Below are 10024 nucleotides of genomic sequence, written 5' to 3' on the forward strand. Positions count from 1 at the left end.
TAATTCTCTTATCTGGGCCTGCCTTTAGCCAAAGAAACAGTCAAGGCTGATATTTGGGCCAAACATATAGAAAAGATGAGAGGTCTCCTTCAAAGCTAGGGAGTGTCTTGGCTAAATTTGGCTGGTAGATCAACCCTTATAAAGGCTATCCTCTCTGCTCTCCCCATCTATCAATATGCGGTCACTTTGGCTCCTGCCAGTATTCATAAGCATATGGAACTAATTATGAGAAGCTTCCTCTGGCAGGGAGGAAAGCAAGAGTCTAAAAAATTCAGCCTTGTCAAATGGCATCAAGTAATTCTTCCATATGAAAAGGGAGGCCTAGCCATTAAAATCCTGAGCCTCTCCAACAGTGCTATGGGTTTCAAGATGATCTGGAGAATCCTCATTGGCAAAGGCTCTTGGTGGGAGGAGGTCTTGAAAAGAAAATATCTCAATGGACCGAACTCTAATCTCCTCTCCAAAACAATAGCTGAAAGATCTTGCACTCCTGTTTGGAAGCTCATCAAAAAAGTTCTCCCTCAATTCAGAGACAACATTTCCAAAGTGCCTGGAAATAGTAAGGATATAAATATCTGGACTGATAGAATCATGGGTGCCAAACCAAGAAACCTCCTCCAAGACCTCAAACCTCTGCAAATTTGGATGGAAGCTAAAAATTTAATCTCCTTGTATGATATCTCAATATGGGACCACAACAGCTGGAAAGATTGGAAGGACCTCCAAATTCCCAATGAACTCAGAGACCATTGGTCCAATCTTAAGGTCTCTCTTACAGGCTCCGTCCCCACCAACATAGGGGCTGAAGATAGGTACATCTGGGATCCTAGCGGAGGAAAATTCACTGTCAAAGAGGGATACAAATATCTTCAGGCATCCACTTCAACAGTCAAATGGAACCTCTACACAACTGTTTGGAAATCAGAGTGCCTACTGTTACAGGGAAAAGTGTCTATTTAGAACTGCTCTATCCCACTAAGGTGTGACAACTGCCTTAGAAACAAACAGAGAAAAACTACTTTTGTTTTTCCTTTATGAATTATAGATAGAGAGGAACAGAAAGACCAACCTTTGTCTTGCGCTAATCCTTCGATTCGATCCCTCTCTTCTTTGATAGTCCTCAGCTACCTACTCCCTTGCACGCCCAGCTTCACAAAGTACCTGTAAGATCACAGAAGCATAGCACTATACAAAGACATGGATCTATAATCATAAACAATCTAGGATCAGATGTAAATTGACCATACAAATGCAACAAGCATCAATGATACAAAAGCATGGAGGAAAACTCAAATAGCTTTTATTGATAAACAAGAAAAGAGCCAGGAGGAGTTACAACCAGTTGTTCCGACCCAACATCAACCTCCCAGCAAAGAAGCCCCTCTTCACCTCAAACAAAGCTTAGATCACCCAACAATCTGATGTTTGTCTCAAGAAACTAATAGCAATTCCTTACAATATGCAAAATTCCAGCCCCTGGATCTCTGGGATGAGGGATCCATATATAGATATCTGTAAGGGGGATGAGTCAACTTGTGATTTGATTAGTGTCTTCTCTCTGATAGTTCTTGCTTCCACTTGGAGACTGATGGCCTCTTACTCATCCTTGGTCGAATTCAGTGAGGCAAGTGTCACAGGAGAAGATTATGGAAGCTTCCATTGCCTCTCCAACACGCGGAATGACACTGCCATTTGTCATTTCTCGCCCATCGCACCCCATATAAGGGAATTTTGAAATGCAACGCACCCTCACAGTGTATTTAGTTGAGATGCAACGCACTTAGCCAGTGGAGCAGCTGCAATGATCCTGTTTTGACCAATTCTGAGCAGTTTCTCATGGAGAACTTCTGGGAGAAGCTGTAATCTGTTGACCTTGTTCCTTTAGGGGTTAGAACAACACTTTTAGGGACTTAGGAGCCCTTGGTTTATGGACATTTCATGCTTGGGGTTGTAGGGCCCAAAAATGTCTATAACAGTTTCCCCCTAAAGTATGAGGCCGTTAATCTTTTGGTGTCGGGTGAAATGCTTTATTATGAGGATCCGAAGTTCTTTCAATGCTGGGAGGAGACCTGTAATAAGATACAATACAATACATTATCTTCATACTATTTTCATGATCTAGCTGAGGCGGGCATTCCCATGCTCAGCTTTATAAATTCATTCTCATGTACATAGGACAGACAATCGTCTGAGTGTAGACTGATGATTCTGATAGAACCATCATCCTTTTGAGTGGATGATTATCTGTGCAGCAATGATGTACATTTAATGTCTTTATTTCCCTGAATATATATGCCGCAGCCCGGATGGATGAAACTAGATCCGGGGTCTTCAATCTCGTCCGATCTTCACTCGAAGTACAAGTCAATCCATGTGAGAAATGTTCTGAAGTCGAACATGGAAAGACATCGCTTGATTACCAGTCAATGATGTAAACTGTTAACAATCGCGAGAGGAATCACCGATAATGATAATGACCCTCAAGGTACTGAAGTACAATTCACGTGGTGTGAATAAAGGACTTGGCGTTGAACACCACGCAAAATCTTTCGGTCGAAGGCCATTGATGTAAACCTGTCGCCGGAAGTGAGAAACTTGCCATTGAGGCATGCAAGCTTCAAAGTACTGAATGGGGTGTTCCTAGATCAACTTCTTGGATAATGAGCTGATGTCGACAAGAAATGATCCATCACAGGAGGGCCTTAATGAATCCCACATCAATGACACGGAATGGAGCAAATGATTTTAATGGAGGTGAAAACGATCTGGTGATATAAGGTTCAGGGTGGCAATCATGAAAGAATGGAGTATAATGTATGGTAGTGGGTGAGACACAGGTGAATTCTCTGAATGACTTCTCTTGAACATATCGACGACACTGATGTGATGGATTGGTAGCATTAACCCCAAATGTGGATGGTATGGCGTGACCATGGTGATGTGACCGGTGAATGAAACAGCCCAACCCGACTTGGACACGGAGCGGAAGTGTCATGTTCAAGAGCGACTTGCTACCAAGAAAGTTTCTTTAAGTTTTCTTCCCAATTTTTCCCCAGTCATTGCTGACCAGTACCTCTTTATTTTTGTCAAGCTTGAGGAGGATAACATATGCTTGTTCTATAATTTTCCCTTCGGGCAAACCCATCGCTATGTTTTAACGAGCCTAGCGATAGTGAAACTCGTTCTCGTCTATAGACAAGTTTGTCGCTATTAATCTTTTTAACGAGTTTAACGACAAAGATAACTCGGTCCTTTTCAATTTTAGAGAGTCTGAAAAGGAACGTAAAGGTAACTCCAAAATTCCTTTTTCGTCATCTAATCCTTTAAGTCCGAAAAAGTATAAAACAATACAGAAGGGATGAATTTTCGATACTTTTAACGAGCCGAACAAAACAAGCACTCGATCTTTTTGTGTAATAATCCCTCAGGTCCAAAAAGATTAAAATCTAGAGGAGGGATAGCACTTCTTGTCCCTTTAACGAGCTGGAGAGGCCAATGGCTCGGCAATATTTTCATATTTTACGAGTTAGTTGAAAAGAGCTTAAAGGAGACTCGTCTTTTGAGGAACGAGTGATAAAACGGGTAGCAGCTGATTCCAGGTAAGGTTTGGAATTTTCCAATCACGGCAGTGTCACAAGGATGGCTAGTGAAATCACTCTTCGCAGCTGTTCCTCAAAATGGGTAAACAATCAAATGGAGGTGAATGATCGGCCAATGAAAAAGTGGAGGTGACGGTGCAAACACGACCAAGGCTTTAATGGCTGAAGTACTACATTCACGATGGTTATTTACCGGGGAATAGTTCATTTTTTAACGAGCTTAAACGCGGGTGGAAACATTTGCTCATGTCTTATGTTTATTTTTTAACGAGCTTGAACTATGTGCTAAAACTGCTTGATTAATCCAGTCGTGTGATAAGAATGTCTCATATAAAACGGCAACTTTTAGAGTTTTGCCCCACATCCTTTCTTTATGCAAGTTAGGAAACGACTAATCCTACGAGTTTAAAGGGTTAGAGGTCCTACAAATTTAAAAAATAAATAGTCGCTCTTCGCTTGCACGCCAAAAGGCTTGCATGCCCCCAGGTATAAAACAGAGTTTCAAGGTCACCTTCTATTCGAGCTGACAAAACATTTGTTTTATCAGGAAAGGTATACCTCTTTCAGGCTACCCAAAGATTGTTCTATTTAGCGCGTAAACAAAACACTTCTCCAGCGATGTCTACCGAAATAAACAAAGGTGAGCGGCGATGCCCGCCAACCCACATAACTTTGACAAGAGGATCTTATTCCAGTCCAACTCCCTCTTCCAATCACGGATGGGAGTACGGAGGTCATATTCTCTCGCGGAAACCTACCCTATACCCGAAGTTTTCCTGCCGAAGCAGACCAGGGTGCATGCCCCCTGGGTTTCAGTCATGTCCCCTCGAATCACTCGCGCTCATCGGGTGGACGGACTGGAGATTGAGACATTTCTTGCGTGAAAAGACCATTTAGGGATGGTATATGACTATTTGCTATGCGTGATCCGGGAAATGAAAGCTGGTCTACGAGCTTGACCACTCTTCCTTCATGCGGAAAACACATCACTCTAAAGAGTGATGAGACAATGGCTCTCATGCAATAAATATAGTCTCGTCCAAGGAGTAGATTGTAATCCAGGGGTCCTTGAACTACCATCACGTTCATGTGAACGGTTTTCCCTCTCAATGTTATGGGCACATTGGGAAGGATCCCTAACGGTCGACTGGTTCCTTTATCAAAGCCTGTTAGATTTCTCATCTCATGCAAAAGCGATGGCAAACCAAGCGCTTTCCAAGTAGTTGAGGAAAGGATACTCACAGAAGCCCCTTCATCTATGATGGTACCAGCCATAACCATTCTATATATTTGAATAATAATTCGGAATGGTATACTAGCTGGTAAACGGGGTCTGCCTAGTTGATTCCAGTCGAAGGAGACAACTAGGTTGCTTGGAGGTGGGACCGAATAGATGGTCGGGTACGACTCAGACGAACTTCCTTCCTGCGGTAAAGGAACGGGTAAATTTCCCCCATGTTCGTTGGAGTCTGTGCTTATGAAAAGAATTTGGATGGCGTCATCCTTGTTCTCTTCAGTGACTGTATCATCTGAAGATGGAATCTCTGAAGGCAAGACCGGGTCAACTGCCACCTCGACCTTTTGACTTTTTTCTGGTATGGATTCAGATGGTTTATCTTCAATGATAGATGCTTCGGCCGACCACCTGAGCGGGCCAGCCGGATTTTCAACTAGTGACGGACTCAGCAAGAGTTTTTTATATCCAGGAGGAAGTCGTAATGGTGAAACCGGACGATCGTCCAAAACTCTTTTAGCTTCGTCTAAGAAGGGACAACGGTGGACGGCATGATCGCCTTCGCACAGTTTACAAGGAAATCTATATTTTCCTTTTTGTCCTGGGGCTTCATTTTCACTAGTTGACAGTGTGTTTTCAACATGATCATCAGAGGTTGATGACACCGGGTTGTGCAAACGAGGAGACCAGTCCCTTAAGATCCGAGGGATACAAGGACAATCTCTGTGATAGTGGTCTCCCTTGCAAATGACACATGGCGATTTAGGCCTGGTCGGTGCAGTGTGTGGATTTTCGCTAGACGAAACTCGTTTGCCCCCATTTGCTTTTGGCTCCTTCTTCTTCTTCTCTTTCTTCTTCTTTTCCTTCTTCTCCTTAGGCACTTGACTTTTGGCTTTACCAGCCCCATCAAGCGAAGAGGAAGGAGGAGAGGAAGAATTAGAGGAAGTAGAAGGTTGGTGGGTAACTCTGGATTCATCTAATTGCTGATTTGATTGTTCAGGAATTGTGGTGTTCTGAATGACAGAGGTTGAGAAGAGCCATACAGGCAAACCAATTGTCAGTCCTGGAAGCGACAATGTGGCCATATGGGGTGCACCAACATCTCCCCAAGAGGAGAAGGGACTAGGATTTCCTTCAAGGGGAATTCCTTGGTTGGTGGATTCCATTTTCTCAACCCAACATCAACGTAGGAAAGGGGTAATGAATATTCCGTTTAAAATAAATTTTAGATGCTTTGACACAACTTGTTTTTTCAGTTTTTAAGAGTCGAGAAAAAACAAAAGATGACTCTAGTCTCCTTCGATTTTTAATGAGCCTGAAGTGACAAGTGCTCAGATGGACCTTTTCCGTTAAGGAGTCTGAAAAGGAACGAAAGGGACTGCTCTGGAAATCTAGGTAGAGGGAGTACAAAACCAATCGCAAAATTGCAGCATACTTTTTACGATACGGCAGTCAATCTTCCCGAATGTTGTGTTCAGTGCATTGCGATCGATAGGGCGGAAGACATAGCTTCCTATGGATAAAGGATTAAGCCTATTGGGGTCTCCCAAAATATACTCGACGGTATGTGGGAGCACAAGTCCGTACTGGCACTTATCGTCTCAAAGTGGAGGAATCACCCAACCATCAGTGAGAACAACAGTTACCAGGTTTTACGACGCCGGAATACGTCTCTAGCCTAGACTTCTAAATGTTGTGCGTTAAGTTCCAAAGCGTTGTTAGATTCATTGATTTTATTTTAAGTTGATCTTGTTTATGAAGTTTGCCTTTCGGGTTCACCACGAGATGTAGATGTAATTCCTAAAATGCAATCTAAGATGATAAACAAACTTTTTATCTCCTTTATGCAATGAAAATCCTAGCTACTAGGGAAAAGAAAGACAGAATCTTTTCACAAAGAGCAAAGAGCACACTCTAAATGCACTTTCCTAAATCAAGCCAATCAGACTGTCTATATGCAAATGCACATGCATGTATTTGTTTTTTGACTTTCTTAGTTTATGAATGCTAAAAAGAAAGTTGATGCACAAATCTAAATTTCTTTTCAAGCGACAAATATAAACAAGTTTCTTTTCGAAATCAAAAAATGGAGACGATTACAACACCTTACGATTTTGAAATGAATACTTGTTTTTGACACTAGAAAATTACAAATTCAGACCAAAAGCAATAGTAATAGGATAATCGACCATCAACAGCAATCAAACTCTTTCCTAGGATTGAAATCGACACTTGCGACAGTTTCAAATCAAAGGGCGACAGTACGATTATGCTACTTTTGCAAAGGAGAACTGTAAATGACTCAACAAACACACAAAAACATCTACAGTTCTTTTGTACAAAGGAGGCGGAATAACAGTAAGGAAAAGGGATTTCAAGCAGACATATACTGATCACAGGCAGCAAAATTCAAGAATAGAACTGGAAAGAATGAACCACAGGAGCCACAACTGCACAGAGCTAGTCTGATCAGCGCACCTATAACACAGAGAATCTGAAATGCAGTGCAGGTTGTCCACTCGGGAAGTGCGCTGAAATTCAGAATCTCTGAACAGTACCTGCGCTGGGCCAGAAACAAGACTTTGTTCGGGTTCCGGGTCACAGTTTGCAGTTCAGTTCTTGGGTTTTGGCCGAGAAAAAAGCAATCAGTAATGCAACAATCAGGGGTAGATCTAAGGAGGATCTAAAAGCTATCACAAGGGCAATCAGATAGTTTGTGAATCAGTTGTTTAAATCATAAACAGATCCAGTAGATGGATTGAAGTAGCAGTTGTCTACTTTGCATTTGTTATGGCAAATGCAGTTCGAATGCTACTTGTAAGTTTATGAAATAGACAACAAAGAATGATAAACAAACAAACTAATTAGCTCCCCAGCGGAGTCGCCATTTTGTTACAGGGAAAAGTGTCTATTTAGAACTGCTCTATCCCACTAAGGTGTGACAGTTGCCTTAGAAACAAACAGAGAAAAACTACTTTTGTTTTTCCTTTATGAATTGTAGATAGAGAGGAACAGAAAGACCAACCTCTGTCTTGCGCTAATCCTTCGATTTGATCCCTCTCTTCTTTGATAGTCCTCAGCTACCTGCTCCATTGCACGCCCAACTTCACAAAGTACCTGTAAGATCACATAAGCATAGCACTATATAAATACATGGATCTATAATCATAAACAATCTAGGATCAGATGTAAATTGACCATACAAATGTAACAAGCATCAATGATACAAAAGTATGGAGGAAAACTCAAATAGCTTTTATTGATAAACAAGAAAAGAGCCAGGAGGAGTTACAACCAGTTGTTCCGACCCAGCATCAACCTCCCAGCAAAGAAGCCCCTCTTCACCTCAAACAAAGCTTAGATCACCCAACAATCTGATGTTTGTCTCAAGAAACCAACAACAATTCCTTACAATATGCAAAATTTCAGCCCCTGGATCTCTGGGATGAGGGATCCATATATAGATATTTGTAAGGGGGATGAGTCAGCTTGTGATTTTATTAGTGTCTTCTCTCTGATAGTTCTTGCTTCCACTTGGAGACTGATGGCCTCTTACTCATCCTTGGTCGAATTCAGTGAGGCAAGTGTCACAGGAGAAGATTCTGGAAGCTTCCATTGCCTCTCCACCTCGCGGAATGACACTGCCATTTGTCATTTCTTGCCCATCGCACCCCACAGAAGGGACTTTTGAAATGAAACGCACCCTCACAGTGTATTTAGGTGAGATGCAACGCACTTAGCCAGTGGAGCAGCTGCAATGATCCTGTTTTGACCAATTCTGAGAAGTTTATCATGGAGAACTTCTGGGAGAAGCTATAATCTGTTGGCCTTGTTCCTTTAGGGGTTAGAACAACACTTTTAGGGACTTAGGAGCCCTTGGTTTATGGACATTTCATGCTTGGGGTTGTAGGGCCCAAAAATGTCTATAACACCTACCAAAGATCAAACACTTCAATTGGACTCTTCTTAAAGGCAAGACTCTCACAGCTGAGAATCTTAGGAAAAGAGGGATTTCGGGCCCCTCAATATGCTGCTCCTGTCGTGCTGAGGAGGAAAGTAGTCATCATCTTTTCTTCCACTGTCCTCTCGCCCAAAGCTGCTGGACTCAGATTATCATACCAATGGAAATTGGAGAGACTTTTGACCAGCTCTCCTCTCTCCAAAAAAATTGGGTGAAATGTTATCATTTTCCTAAGAAAGGCAAAAACAACATCATCCGCTTGTGGAAATGCATCTCAGCTACTCTCAGTTGGCAAATCTGGCTAGCTAGGAATAATTGTATTTTCAATAACAAGAAGCCAAACCCAGCCCGCATACTGGAAAAAACTACAGCGCTCATCTCTGAAACAATAAGTGCTAACTCCGTCGCTCCCCCAGATCAATCAAGGTTGCACAAAGAAGAGACTGATTGGTACAACAAATTCTGCATCAGTTATATTAATAACCATCAAGCTCAACCCAAAGCATACATGAGAAGGATTCACTGGAAGCTTAGAGGCACCAAGGAAGAAGTAAGTCAATGGACTCTAGACCAGAATCGTCCCACTCTGCATTTTGACGGAGCCTCTAAAAACAACCCGGGGAAAGCTGGAGCAGGGGGTATTATAAAGGACCATCAAGGCAAAATTCTTGTAAGCTATGAATGGGGATTGGGCCAAATGTCAAATAATATGGCAGAAGCTTACAGCCTCCTCCTAGGCACCATCATCCTGAAACGGTTGAGTATTAGGAATCCAATCATCCTGGGAGACTCGGCCACCGTTATTGCAGCTTTGGTTTTGGGGGCAGAATTCAAAAAAGCGGCCCTCAATAATGTAAAGCTCAGGATTGTGGACAACATCAGAAATATGGGGGACATGACTTTCAAACATGTCCTAAGAGACAACAACACAGAAGCGGATTATTATGCCACTAAGGCCTCTAACAGACAGAACGGACAAGTTCGGGAAAATGACTCCATCTATGAAAAATCAATCCCGTAGTTGGCTTAGCTTCCTTTCAAATCCTCTGATTAGTCATATCAGTATGTCTCCAAACTCAAGTCTCATCAGTCTTCATATATCCTCTTGTGCTCTCTGGCCAAATTTAGACAAGTCGCATGCAACCTGCCACATCTCGAACTTCGATCCTTCCTTCTCCTCGCCTGCCACTCAATCAATCTGGATCGATTACAGGACCTTGACCCCTCAGG

The 10024-nt window shown here is 42.3% G+C and overlaps 1 protein-coding gene across 1 annotated transcript; it reads left to right on the plus strand.

Annotated features, from left to right (window-relative positions):
• The first annotated feature begins 9302 nt into the window (after positions 1 to 9302).
• Positions 9303 to 9815, plus strand: LOC149142656 (uncharacterized). The gene has a single exon (XM_089451541.1). The coding sequence runs from the start codon at positions 9303 to 9305 to the stop codon at positions 9813 to 9815; it is 513 nt and encodes a 170-aa protein (XP_089307667.1).
• Positions 9816 to 10024: the final 209 nt, after the last annotated feature.

The sequence above is a fragment of the Pinus tabuliformis genome, chromosome X (genome assembly GCF_031772625.1).
Source record: "Pinus tabuliformis cultivar Carrire ecotype Pingquan chromosome X, CPIR1, whole genome shotgun sequence".
In the NCBI taxonomy this organism is placed as follows: Eukaryota; Viridiplantae; Streptophyta; class Pinopsida; order Pinales; family Pinaceae; genus Pinus; species Pinus tabuliformis.

Coding starts and splice junctions, on each gene's coding strand:
- LOC149142656 (XM_089451541.1), top strand. CDS start 9,303: ATGAGAAGGATTCACTGGAAGCTTAGAGGCACCAAGGAAGAAGTAAGT.